Raw genomic sequence first — 14,945 nt, forward strand, 5'->3', positions numbered from 1 at the left:
GTCTCTAAGTTATATAGAAGCTGAGATATAAATTTTTGAAAATGACTGAAAAATCGACTTTTTTCAAAATTAAAAAAATTCTCCAGCGGCCGGATTTGATCGAATCGGGCTCAAATTTTCAGGATCATCTCCTTTTCTAGTGTACTTTCGAGGAAAAAATCGGCATCAAAATCGGTGACCCACCCCCGCAACTTTTGGTCGAAAAGTAATGGATCTGCCCATATACATATATACAATTTTATATTTTACCATTAGAATGCTCTCATGTAAGATGTGACTCCGGATGACTTTTGTTATTTCCATCGAATTTGTTTCTTTTTACCGTTTACGGGTTTACTGATTATTGCGCGACTTTATGTAATTTTTTAATTTGTATCGGCTGAAGAAAACCCTGTGCGGTCGAAACGTCCCGTTCTACACATACTTATGTTTAATAAACAAACTTTAATTTAACATCCACGTCTATGCTCGATTGTTGGCCTTTATTCTTACAGTTTATTTTGACACACGAGCGTTTACTTCATTTCATCTATTAATAACTTGAAAGTCCGCCATTTTGAGAAGTGTACCTAAAAACCGTTTCTTTTACGGATATCAAAAATACTATTAGTCTTACGCAAATCGGTCAAAAACCAAAATAATGAAAATTTAATAACCTTTCTATTTGATTTTAACTATTTTTTACGTAGGACTACCCATTTCCGACTTATATATTGCGAGGAAATATTTATTCTCATAATTTCCGAAAGTCAAAATTTCATTTAAACCGTAATATTTCCAGAAATATTTGTCGCGCGGTATAACATAAATAATACATTTTGTAGGTAATTTAATTCTCTTTCACTTTCATTGTATGCATTTTTTATTTTCGGACAACCAAAACTGAGATATTTTGAAAAAACGCTCGAAGAAACAGCTCTTTCCTCATTTGCACGATGCTTCAAAAAAATCTATCTCGGGAACTAATAGTCGTACGAAATTCTACAAAAAACCAAATTATGAGAAATTTTATCAGCTACGTTTTCGCTCTGAATGTTCTTTCCCGTAAAACTAATAATTTCCGAGTTATTCGCAAAAAAACCCATTTTTGTACTCTTTTTTTCAAGATGGCGCAGCCGGCTCACGCTCTATGTATAGGGACTTTTAGTATGTTTAAAAAAACATTAAAATGAACCTGTATACCAATTTCCAGCTTGCCGGCAATTTTTTCATCCAAAAATCTTAATTTGACTGGGCTCTATAGGAGCTATTTACAAATGATCTGTAAAAATACCAGATTCAGTTAATTTTTCATAAAATTTCTGTATTTTTAATTTAAAAAAACAATGCAAATTTGAAATTAAAAACCTATAAAAATTCAGTAAATTTCCCCCAAAAGTAAATAAATTTTCTTTGTAAATTTGCATCAATTTTTATCAGTGTATATATATATATATGGCGCATTTCATGCCAAATCAGAGAGGATTTTCCTCGACCATTTTTGATTTGGCAGAAATTTTTTTGTGTTTTTATACTAAATGAAAGTAGCTTCCATTAATTTTTTTAGATTTTCATCTCTACACATACTTGGTTATGGATTTTTTCAAAAAAATGCAGTTTAAAATTTCAAATGCCTGTAACTTTAAGAAGACAAAAAATATTGTAAAAAATGAGGTAATCTTTTTTTTTACTGTACTTTTCAAAGAAAATATAAAAAAATTTTTTAATGGGCAATATGACTTTTTTTAGGATTTAAGTAAAAAATATTTTTTTTCTTAATGCAACCGTTTTGATTTTTTTCAAAAAAATCTCACAAATCCTACTTAGTTTCGAAATTTTTAAGCCATTGATGAAGATGGGATTTCAATAACTTCGATTTTTTAAGAAACTTTTTTATTTCTGTTCGAAAATAATTTTTTAACTATATGATTTAATTGTCACATGCTATCCGTTAAGTTCCCCAATTTATAATATTCCATTATAAAAAAAGTACTTCAATAATAAAAATAAGTAAAAATGTAATTAAAAAATAGAAAATATTTGAATTTCCTCTTTATCCATAGATCGAAACAGGATTGCTGTCTATAAATTAAAAAAATTTTTTTATAGCCATCCGTACTCTTATTTATCAAAAAAATCTGTCTTTAGTTGAATAATAGTGACATTTGACGTAGCCCTACGTCTACTTTCCTTCGCTGAATACTTTAACATGAAATAGTGACAGTTGACGTAGTTCTACGTTGTTGCTTGCAGCACAGTTGTTACTGTGCCCATTTTTTTAAACAAGTTTTTATTAGAGATGTTGGAGATACGAAGTGGCTCCACTCTAACTAACTGTCGCGACATTACCGACGCCTATCTATTCTATTTTCTGATACTCATAGTTCAGTTCAGTTCTCTTTCTGGCGTCGCACGGTTGACCACGTGTAACCATAATCGTTGTAATATTAATCTGAATAAAACCGCGTTATATAGAAACAAACTCTAATTATCACCCACCAACAGGTTATGGGCCCAGGGTGCGTGAAACGCGAGTGTTCGATTAAAAGTCGCGAGTGAAGAGCTCGGCGAAAACGTGGTTAAGGTGTACCGTGCGCCGCGTATACGGGAAAACCGTTAGCGTGTGAGAACCAATACGCGAAAATAGAGAAATCGCGAGATAAAGACTGAAACAATAAAAGACAGTAAAAGTGGTGTTAAAATGTCGGCGATTATAAAAATCGAGCCGTTAACTGCCGAAAATTATGATACGTGAAAAATGCAGATGGAGGCTATACTGGTGAAAAACGACGTATGAGCCTACGTGAACGGGACAAAAGTGAAGCCGTCGTCTGGGACAGATGCGATGGAATGGACAAATAAAGATGCGAAAGCAAAAGCCGATATCGTGTTGTCGATGAGTACGTCGGAGCTGAACGTGATCCGTGGTCTAGAAACGTCAAGAGAAGTATGGCTAAAAATCGAATCGACATTCCAGTCGAAGGGACCGGCGCGAAAAGCGATACTCTTGAAGAAAATCATTTTGTCACGATTGAAAGAGGGGGACAATGTACGAACCCACCTTACGGAATTTTTCGAGGCAGTGGCAAGATTAAAAGAGATCGGTTTGATAGTCAACGAGAAAGTGTTAACAATCTTATTGTTATACAGTTTGCCAGAATCGTTTGGAAATTTTCGTTGCGCTATTGAGACGCGAGATGAGTTACCAGATCCCGAGATATTGCGAGTGAAAATACTTGAAGAATATGAATCGCGAAAAGCGAGCGACAACAATACAGAGCAGAATGTTATGTACGCGAGAAGGTCAAAGTTTCGTCAAAACACGCGTGTGCCACATGACAGTCGTGAAGATTCGAGGAATGATAAAACCGAAAGCCAAGCAAGTGCGGGTCAAAAAAAACTTAAATGTTTCCGTTGTGGTAAAACCGGTCATATTGCCAAAAAGTGTCTGGCAAAGTATCCTGCGAATTTACAAGTGAGTGCACGACAGGTGGAAGACAATGACAATGAATCAGTAAGTTCAGAACGGGCGCGCGGAGACACGGCGATGCTGAACACAGTTGAGACGGTATTATTTAATCGCGAGAGCATAAATGGTGTAGAATGGTGCTTGGACAGTGGGTGCACTGCACACATGTGTACTGAAAAGACAAAGTTCGAGAAAATCGAAAGTGTGTATAAGACATTGAATTTGACGAACAGTGAGTCAACAAATATAACGGGCGTGGGAAACGCGCGAATGGCCGTGAGTAATGGTAAACAGGAGACAAATGTAAACTTTGAAAAAGTATATTACGTGTCGGATTTACGTACAAACGTGTTATCGGTGTCGAAAATAACGGATCGCGGATATGAAGTACATTTTCGTGAAAAAGGCGCGACCGTGACCGGTGAGCACGGAGAAATAATTTTTCGAGCAGATAGAATCGGAAATTTGTATTATGTGCAAAGGGGCAAAAACCCGATAAATGAAAACGATGCGGCGAGAAAAGGAGAGAATGTGGTGATGTCCGTGAATCATACTGAGAGTGAGATCGACGAGTAGCATTACAAGTTGGGACATTTAAACGAACGAGACTTAAAAAACATGGCGAAAAGCGGAGTTGTGCATGGTTTGAAACTTAAGATCGATCAAACAATGTCAACATGTAAAGTGTGTATTTGCGAGAAACAAACTCGAGCTCCATTTCCGAAAAGTGAAGGCGGTCGTATTAGAAATAGTGCATTCAGATGTGTGTGGACCGATGAGAACTGCGTCACATTCTGGCGCAAAATACTTTGTGACATTTATCGATGATAGGTCGCGTTGGTGCGAGGTTATCTTTGTGAAAAACAAAAGCGATGTTTTGAGTGCGTTTAAAAAGTACAAGGCCGCAGCAGAAACTTTAACAGGGAGAAAAATAAAAGCATTACAGTCGGACAATGGAAAAGAATACTGCAACAAGGAATTTGACCAATTCTTGGAGCAAAACGGTATCGTGAGGCGATTATCGACACCGCATACCCCCCAACAAAACGGCGTGGCGGAGAGAAAGAATCGGACGCTGGTCGAAATGGCCAGGTGCATGATGCGTCAAGCGGATGTTTCTCCAGTGTTTTGGGCAGAGGCGGTAAATACTGCGTGCTATGTGAGAAATCGGTGCGTGACAAAATCGCTGGATGGACAGGTACCGTATAAATTATGGAAAGGGAAAACACCTACGGTGATATATTTTCAAATCTTTGGTTCGAAAGTGTTCGTGTCGGACAAAAATCTCCAAAAAGGAAAATTTGACTCGAGATCAGAGGAAGGTATTTTCATAGGATATTCAAATGAATCGAAAGCATATCGCGTGTGGCTACCGAAATCGCGTAAAGTAATCGTGAGTCGCGACGTGAAATTTTTGAACGAGTCAGCTTTTGATCGTGAATACCAAGAGTTTCTTGAGAACGAGAAACCCGACCAAATCGAAACTAGAGGACACGAACGGAAAGACGAGTTGATTGAGGACGAGGCAGAGGAGCATCACACCGAAAGACTTCAAGTTCGAGATGTCATCGTTAAAGCACCTAAACGAAAAACAACGGAAGGCTCCTTTACCAACGAGGCTTCAACCACCGAAACGTGGAAGGGGAAGGCCGATGATATTGCGTACCGGATCGGTTGGAAGGCCGAGAAAACTATATCATCTGGACGCTGACAACAATGACGGAAACGATGGTGAGGATAGTGAGGTTTCGGATGATGAGAGTCTACCTGGTGAGACTCCAGACAATGATGACGCGTTTATGGAATGTAACTTAACAATAACACACGATCCTGCAACGTGGCAAGAAGCGGAGCAAAGCGACGACGTCGAAGACTGGAGAACAGCCATGGAAGATGAATACCTTGCGCAGATACGTAACAACACTTGGGAAATTGTACCAAGACCGCAAAAGCGAAAAGTGATTGGTAGTAAATTTGTTTTCTGTACCAAAGATAGTGGACTAGTCACAAAGAAGAAAGTACGTCTCGTAGCAAAGGGTTGCTCACAACGTGCAGGGGAGGATTTCCATGAAACTTATTCCCCCGTGGCAAGATCGACTTCAATTAGACTATTGGCGGCATTGTCGGCAGAATTGGGGTTGCAAATCCATCAAATGGATGTGGTAACCGCCTATCTCAATGGTGAACTGGAAGAGGACGTGTACATGGAGGTACCGGAGCAGTTGCACGAGGTATTGACGAAGATCATCGCTGGAAAACATGTAGGTTCAAATGCAAAAATAACTCAAAAAGAAGATATTGTAAGAACTGCAAAACGTTGGCTACATGCATTGAACGCACATCAAGATAGTGTGTGCTTATTGAAGAAAGCACTTTATGGATTGCGACAATCAGGGTTGCAATGGTATCGTCGTCTTGTGTCAAAACTGAAGCAAATGGGTATGCGACCAACAGACCAAGACCCATGTATGTTTACATCGCGGAAGAAAAATTGCGTGATGATAATTGCGATTTATGTCGACGATATTGTGATCGCAACCAACGATCCGAGCTGGATGAAGGAGGTGAAACGGAATTTGGCAGAGTCATTTGAGATGAAAGACTTGAGGCCAGTGAATCATTGCCTGGGAATCGAGTTCCAACAAGACGAGAATGACTATAGTGTTGTCTTAACACAGCGCCAATACACTGAAGCTATCTTGGAGCGGTTTGGCATGCAAGATTGCAAACCAGCAAGGACTCCAGTTGATACAAATGTACAACTGACAAAACCGTCACGAGCTAATGAGAAGATAATGAGGAAATATCCTTTCCAACGTCTCATTGGAGCATTGATGTATCTTGCGGTATCTACGAGACCAGATATCGCGTACGCAGTCAATTTCTTGAGTCAATTCAATACGAACTATTCAACTGAGCACTGGCTGGCAGCCAAAAGAATCCTCAGATACCTGAGGGGCACCGAGGGTCATAGTCTGATGTACCAAAAATCAGATATACCATTGTACGGAGTAGTTGACGCAGACTGGGGTGCCAACACAGTTGACAGGCGATCATATTCTGGATACGCATTTATCCTAGCAGGAGCAGCAATATGTTGGGAAGCTCGAAAGCAACGAATTGTAGCGCTATCGAGTGTAGAGGCCGAGTATATGGTCATGTCGGAGGCCACCAAAGAGGCGATTTATCTTCAAGGCTTATTACGCGACACAGCAAGGCCATGCGACGGGACCATACTATTCAACGACAACCAGGGAGCACAGCGTTTGGTATACAGCACTGGCGTGCATCATTCAAGAACCAAACACATTGACTTGCGCCACCATTTTATTCGAGATCATTGTGCATCGGGCGCGATTGAGCTTCAGTATATGGCTACCAATGATATGCCGGCAGACATATTAACCAAGGGATTAACCGGACCTAAACACATTCAGTGCCAGGATGGTTTGGGGATGATTGAGTTGCGCGAGTAACCTAGCTCGAGCCTACGACTTCGAGGGAAGGTGTTGGAGATACGAAGTGGCTCCACTCGAACTAACTGTCGCGACATTACCGACGCCTATCTATTCTATTTTCTGATACTCATAGTTCAGTTCAGTTCTCTTTCTGGCGTCGCACGGTTGACCACGTGTAACCATAATCGTTGTAATATTAATCTGAATAAAACCGCGTTATATATAAACAAACTCTAATTATCACCCGCCAACAAGAGATAATAAAACCATACTTTTATTTTTTTAACAAAAAGTATATAGTTTAAAAATAATTTAGTTTAAAAACAAATTGTTAATTGTATTAACAAATTTTAATTAGATTAAAAGTAAAATGTGTTGAACAATTCGATTTATTTTGAAAAATGCGCGATTAAAGTGACAGTATTAACACAATTTGAATCTCTGACGTAACAAAATATTACAACTTGGTAAATATTTCAAATTTTAACAAGCGTTTTATTTAAAAAAATATAAAAAGTTCAACATTTAATAAAAATTAATTAAAAAATTGATTTTTTGAAAGTTTAAAAGTAATCTCCACTTTTAAAAACTATCTTATTCACTTATATACAACAAACGCTATTCTCGTCAACTATTCTTTTTAAATATATATATATTTTTTTAAAATAAGAGTATATAAATATTAATTGCAATACTAACCTTTTAAGTAATTATTTATCAGAACGGGAAATATTTCCGAAAACTTGCTTCATGTTTCAGTAAAAACTGCTTGATTTTTTATTTAAAACTCTTCTAAATTAAATATGTAATAATTCATGTTATAATACTTTAAAATTTTTATTTCAAAAAAATTATTTTTTGAGCAAATATATTAATTAATTCTTTTTATTTACAATATTTTTAGCGTCCTCTAAATAAATTCGTCATTCACACAAATATATTTTTCGAAACTTTGAATATCGAAACCTTCAAAGCAAATCACCAGTCCTAGTAGATGCTCGAAAGAAAGGCCCGTCCTTTTGCTGTCACTTAGATAATCACTCATCGCTCATAAGTGTTGCAGCAATAAATTTTGCGCGTGAAAACGGCATAATAATGTTGTTTCTTCCCCCGTACTGTAGTAACAAAGTGTAGTCATTAGATGTGTCTATGTACGGGCCTTTTAAGAAAGCTTACAATACCGTGTGTAATAATTGGATCACAAATATAATCCTGGAAAAATGATGACATATGACAATATTCCAGGGATCGTCAAAATGGCTATTTCCGGTATCTCCAGTATCCATTACACCAACAAACATTGTTGCAGGCTTCAAGAAGACAGGAATCCATCCGTTTAATTTAGAAATATTCAACGAATCAGATTTCTTGCCAGCTAGCGTAACTGATAAGCCTATACCCATCGGCGAAACAGATCTAGTACCCGTTGAAAGTGTCAATGAATCGGTTATTGACGATACCAAATCACATGCTCTTGCAAAATTGGCACCTCTTTCTAATCAGCAGCAAACTAGTACCGCCAGTAACTATACCAGGACCAAGCTTGCGACCCTCCACTAGTAAAGAGTTACCTATTGACCTAGTTCAACCCTCTTCAAAAAGCACCCCTACGCAAAAATGCCAAAAAAAATACCACGAAGTATTAAGCGCTGTTAACCTCATCACCCTCCAAAAAAAAACTGTTGAGGAAAAAGCAAAAACCTTAAATCCAAAAAAGAATAAAAAAGGAAACAAAAAAACTCATTACGTTGATTTTGTGACAGGCTCAAAATCAGTTTGATACTACCGTATATAAAGAAGTCAGCTCCACGCAGGAATCCTGTTACAAAATCTACACGAAGTGCCTACTACTGCTGACTCCAATGACTAAGCAGTTTTTTCAATATTAATAATAAATAATATTATTAAGTATAAAAATTAATATAAATAATGTGTTTATTGTTATGTGGACAGACAGCCCCTCGAATGTAGACAGATAGCCCAGCATATGAGGCCATCTCTCTACGCTTGACCACTTAAGAAATTCATCTCTGTAAAATGTTAAAAGATTAACAATTGCTTTTTTTTTAATAGCAAGGTTGAAAGGTTATACCATTAAAATGTTTAGCCAAATATCTTTATTAGTTTTTTAGTAAACTTGAAAAAAGCGTAAAGTCCAGACAGATAGCCCTGGTCTTTCCTTAACCAGGATACCCCATTTTAATCTTTCCACACAATTCGGTTTTAACATTTTTTTTTTATTAAGCGGTATCCATAATTAATGTAGAGAATCTAAGCCGATTTTTAGTACTTTTTGAATTAAAAAAAACCTAAATTTGAGAAAGTTATAGCTTGCTGAAGTTTCTTTGATGACGGCAACTTCAAAAGGTATGACGTCATTTCTTATATAAAGTATGACGTCACAGCACACTTTCGTGTACTATATTTTTTTCAATTTTGAAGATATTGCAAAAATTCAAAAAGTTAACAAAGAAAGTATGCCATGATCTACCAAACCGCTTAATAAAAAAAATTCATGTTAAAACCGAATTATCTCCTAAACCATTTGTTTTTCAAAAAAATATTTCAAATAAAACTTGCTCTGTTTCGAGAGGGACATCTTCTCATTACAGATACAAGTTTTGCCTATGTGAAGGTACCTCTGAGATTTCAAGGTAATCTTTGGAGTATTTTTTTTAAATATATAAAAACCCCTATTTTTGTTGTACCATTATTTAAAAAAACAAAGATTACCTTGAAATCTTAGAGGCACCTTTATTTAGACAAGACCTGTGTCTATAATAAGATGTGCTTTTCGAAACAGAATAAGTTTTATTCAAAATATTTTTTTCGAAAAACGAATAGTACGAAAGATAATTACGTGGAAAGATTAAAATGAGATAACCTGTATATCATTATAGAAAAAGGATAAAGGAGAAAAGTAAATTGATCAATTTAATCACTTACATTGCAACAAAAATCACAGAAAATCTCAGAAAATGCGCCGTTAAGTTTAAGTTATTAAAAAAAAATTATAAACTTGTAATTTTGACTGTTTTGGTTATTATGTGTGATTATTATTATGTGTGTGTGTGTGTGTGTGTGTGTGTGTGTGTTAAACTTCCTTTTCGCAAAAAAATCCTTTTTTTTATTTGACATGTTCGTTTGACACAATCTTGATATTCTTTTGATTAATTTTTGTATAATTTCTTTTTTAATCACATTTTTAATCATATTTTTTTATATAGTTTCTGTTATAATATATGATATACATCAGATCTTTTATAAATTTTCCAATCTTTTTTAAAAACTGGACCCTTTTTTATGTATAGTTTTGTCTTTCCAAAAATTTGATTGCATTTAAATCTGTCAATTGGGTTCTCAAGTAAAATTTTTTTATTAAGCGGTATCCATAATTAATGTAGAGAATCTAAGCCGATTTTTAATACTTTTTGAATTTAAAAAAAAAACCTAAATTTGAGAAAGTTATAGCTTTCTAAAGTTTCTTTGATGACGGCAACTTCAAAAGATTTCGCAACAACATTATGACGTCACGCACATTTTCGTGTACTATATTTTCTTCAATTTTGAAGATATTGCAAAAATTCAAAAAGTTTACAAAGAAAGTATGCCATGATCTATCAGAATATACTGTTGGGTAAAAGTCGGTTAAAGACCGAATTGAAAAGTCCAATCAATATTTTGTACAATTCTTTCACGGTCTTCCAAGTACTTTTTACAAAACTGTAAAATATATTTTACATTATTATCCACTTGCATTATAAACCTATCTATTAATTGCTTATTTGAAAGAAAGGCATGATTTTCGTGAATTTCTTTGTATTTCTTTCTTGAGAATACAATTGATACAAAATGAATGCCTTACTTCTTTTATAGATATTCTCATATTACTATAAGTCACTTCTATATTTTACTATTAGTATAATACAGTCTAGGCATATGTCGAATAAAAATATGTCGTTTAAAGCTGAAGATTTTAAATTTTAATTCATCGATCCAGAGAACGTTGCCTCAGTCATCTAGTGATCAGTCTTTTGACATTTAGCCTTAAAGTTGTTGTATTTCATTATTCTTAGATACATAGTTTCGTTGATAGTTTTTTCGTAACAACATAAACGTGAAGATTATATTGCACCAGATGTCTTTTTTCTCTTGCTACAGTTACTGATTCTTTGCGGCTTTCATTGATATTGAATTTTTGGTGCAATTAGAAGTCTATTTCGTTGATTTATGACTTTGGTATATCGAGCTTCTTGGATAATGGTCACTTTCATTCTCCTTGGTTTTTTCTATCTCGCAAACTTGTTGCCATTTATTACTTGTATGCAATATTTACATTTTGGAATATCTTGATTTGTAAACTATCTCTTTCTTATATAGTAATTATACACAGGTTTTAATAATAAACTGTGTTCTTTGTATCATTTAAATTCATTTTTTTCTTTTACGACCCTTGTACATCAACATATAATCTGTGGCTGGATTTGATGTTAAGCCTATCACACACAAAATAACATAGCTGCATATGCATAACATAAGACTGCATATGCGTAACTAAAACTAATGAGCATCTAGTCTAACATAGCATGCTTTATGTTAGACGCTCATTGGTCTAGACAGTCTTATGTACATACATGCAGCTGTCATTTTGTGACAGACCCATATATGTAATAAAACTACATTGCTAGTTAGGTCGGGAAAAGGCCGAAAACATCACGGTACAGACGATATCATTCTCTTTATCTGGCAGAGGACTTTATTCGCTAAGCGTATGCGCGACAATTCTCTCAATAAAAGAAAGTAAGAATGCTAACTCACATGCTTTGCGCACAACGGACAAAGTAACTTTTTTCTGTCTCACTTCATCGGTGACCCTTCCACTTATGGAGACTGGCAATATAATCTTATTACAAATATGGGCAGGCCGTAGGCCTTATAAAAAAATATTTGTTTATAAAAAATAACGCGCAATAACAAAACATAATCATTAAATAGTTATACAAACTACCCAGATAGCAACGTGTCTGCGTTGTTGCTGGCACGTTACCGACAACATAGTATGTGTTGCTAACAGAATTGTGGCAACTGAGTCCACATTTGTCGACAAGTTAATGCCTTCACGAGATAACAATTTTGTGTAGCAACTTGCCAGCAACTTATTGGCAACTTATGCTGCGATCTAAAATCGTCTGATTCAAAATTCAAGCTGTTGCTTGATACATTTCTTCATAAATTTGTATAACCTTTTCAACACAAGTAATAAAAGAAGTAGATTTACTCCAAAAAAAAATATAATTTTATAGAAAAGTGCAAGCAGATTACCTAGTGTACCTTCTAACTATATATGTATTTATGTAAAATACTAGTAAGTTGTTACTTTTAACATAATATTCATGTAACTATAAAATCAAACATATTAGCGTGTCAAGTCATGGAAATGAACTATAATATTAAGTAAAATTTTATATATATATATATATATATATATATATACTTTCCAATATATACAATTAACTCAGAAAATGTAATAAACATATAACCTCACTAGTGTATTTATATGTGTGAATATGCATCTGTATGTACACAAATGTATGTGTGTAGTCACTATTTCTTTTTTCTTTCTTTTTCTCATTAACGCCACATTTTAATTAAAAGGATATAAATTTGGATATACAAATTTAAAATCAAGCTAGCTATAAACCAATTTTAAAATTCCAAGAAATATTTCTGCTACTGATATATTGCTGTTGCATGTTTGCTCAAAATGTCTAATGTGCAAATATAAATAACAAGATTTATGAAATTTATACATATGAATTACATAGGTACTTCAAATAAGGCAACAATGTATTTTTTTGAACAATGATAAATATACTTTTTAAAATATTAACTTGTTAAATATAGCCATAAAACATAACTGTATTAAAACAATCATGTTATAATTAAATCCTAAAAATATAAAACTAAAGAAGTATTCACACAGATATTCAGAAGATATTAACGACAAAATGACGGGTTTCATGTTTGTGACTAAAAGTTTTTACGGCGTCTTTTACCTTGGATTTTGTTACGACGTGAGTGGCCATTTTAACTACGGCAAAATTTCCTTTACCAATAGTTTTTTCCAATTCGTAATAACCGACACGGATGAGTTTGTTGACAGAAAATTCCTGGGAAACCTCATTGTGCGACGTCGGCACGGATGCCATTTTTTGATCACTTCTCTCGCTCGTGCTTGACTCGTTGCCAATTGCAATACTGCTTAGTACGAAATTACGTCGACAGAGGAATTATAATCGTCTCTTAATACTGACATCTAGTGACAGTAAACATTTGATGTTTCCAGGGCGTTCCAAAATTCCACCACCACAGTGTAACCAGTATATGTATACTGCGTTCCAAAATTCACTCTAGTTACAAGGAAGGGCCAAAGCACATAACATGGCGTAGCTAGAGACCCTCAAGGGCGTAGCGATATACGACGGTCGTAGTCCTCGACCTGACAAATCAAGATACGCCAAAGTTTGTGCGTTACTTACGTCCACGACTACGACTGTCATACAATGTCAAATGTGCTTTGGCCCTAAGGGCCAATTTCACCAACCACGGTTAGCTTAAAGCGGGGAGCATGTGCATAAGGAAATAGACCAATCAATTTTCTTATGCTTATGCCACAGATTAATAGACAGATAGCCAATGGCTCCTCAAAAGTCGAGACCAGCATTTCCGTGCTTTGATTACCGACAGACTTTGCCCCTAGGATTGAGTCCGGACTAAATCACATTACAGACTTTGCCCCTGGTGCGAGTCTGGACTAAATATACCCGATTTTACCTACAGACTTTGCCCCTGATGCGAATCCGGACTAATTTTGCAGTGATGCCAGATTTCAGCGGTGATGTCAGATGCTCGATGCTCGGTCAGCCGAGCCGGCGAGAATCGTGCTAGGCTTCTTGTTAACATCTCGGCGCTCGCGCGCGCGCGCGCACCTAGGTCTTGTCGCACTTATTAATTACTTATGATATTTATTGATATATATATATATATATATATATATTTTATATGAAGCCGAGACCGAGGATTAATGAACAATACTATTGTTATTATACAATAATAAAGAAAACTTATTTTGTAATTTAAAAATAATTTTTTATTTTCTTATGAGCAAATCGTTAACTTTCCTAAAGTTGTTAGAAAATATGCGAATAATTTTAATGATTGTCAAATAATTTTCCTTGTTTATATATGTATTACATAAAAACTCATTTGCCTAAAAAAATAAAAATGCAAAAAAAGTTAGAAAAAAACCAGGATTCGAACTTGAGAACTTCATCATTCTAGCCGATCGTCTTACTCGCTCGTCCACGTTTACTATATTAGAAAATTGCTTCTACCGGCTCGATAGATTACGCACATGGAAACTTTAAGAAATTTTATTTCATTAATTATTTGACATTGGCACAAGTTACTATGTCTTATAAAATACATATAGTAAAATTAAAGGACAAATTTTTGCAATCACAACAGTTATGTGTATTTCACTTTTACGAATAGATTACGTATACGTAGATATTGTTGCTCAACGGAAACCGCGAGAAGGTGATGGTCTCTTTCGTCATGAGATAATGTAAAAAATTTGTTTTTTTTTAACATTGCAATAATTTTAATATGTATAAATTAAAAAATATATAAGTAGATAAAGCTCGTATGTCTTAGATAAAACAAGAGCCAATAACCGAACAACATGATTCTAAATAATATAGTTTAATATTCCGTCAAAATAACTGGGACGTTTCGTGCTTTACAGAGACTTTTTCAATCAATAAAATAAATCCCTCTAATTAACTGTAATACATTATCATAATAATCCCGTTACATAAAAAATCCGTCGAGAGATAAAATAAATTAAAAGAAAGTTTAACATCATAAAATTAACATTAATTAATAATTATAGCATTTTTATTATAGAATTTATCCTCTCTATTGATTTAAATCGTAGCGGTCGTTTTTACTTTCTTAATATTAATAATTATAGTATA

General features: G+C 34.9%; 1 protein-coding gene across 1 annotated transcript; it reads right to left on the reverse strand.

Annotated features, from left to right (window-relative positions):
• Positions 1-1,104: 1,104 nt before the first annotated feature.
• On the reverse strand, positions 1,105-13,169 carry LOC112458092 (serine/threonine-protein kinase SIK1-like). Its single transcript, XM_025021528.1, has 2 exons — positions 12,963-13,169; positions 1,105-1,261 (listed from the first exon to the last, which is right to left on the reverse strand). Exons 1-2 carry the CDS (start codon positions 13,113-13,115, stop codon positions 1,247-1,249), a joined length of 168 nt encoding a protein of 55 aa, XP_024877296.1. The 5' UTR covers positions 13,116-13,169; the 3' UTR covers positions 1,105-1,246.
• Positions 13,170-14,945: the final 1,776 nt, after the last annotated feature.

The sequence above is a fragment of the Temnothorax curvispinosus genome, unplaced genomic scaffold (genome assembly GCF_003070985.1).
Source record: "Temnothorax curvispinosus isolate PA1 unplaced genomic scaffold, ASM307098v1 QBEX01008653.1, whole genome shotgun sequence".
Taxonomy (NCBI): Eukaryota; Metazoa; Arthropoda; class Insecta; order Hymenoptera; family Formicidae; genus Temnothorax; species Temnothorax curvispinosus.

Excerpts from the sequence above, each read along its gene's own strand:
- LOC112458092 (XM_025021528.1), bottom strand. The coding sequence starts at position 13,115 with ATGGCATCCGTGCCGACGTCGCACAATGAGGTTTCCCAGGAATTTTCT.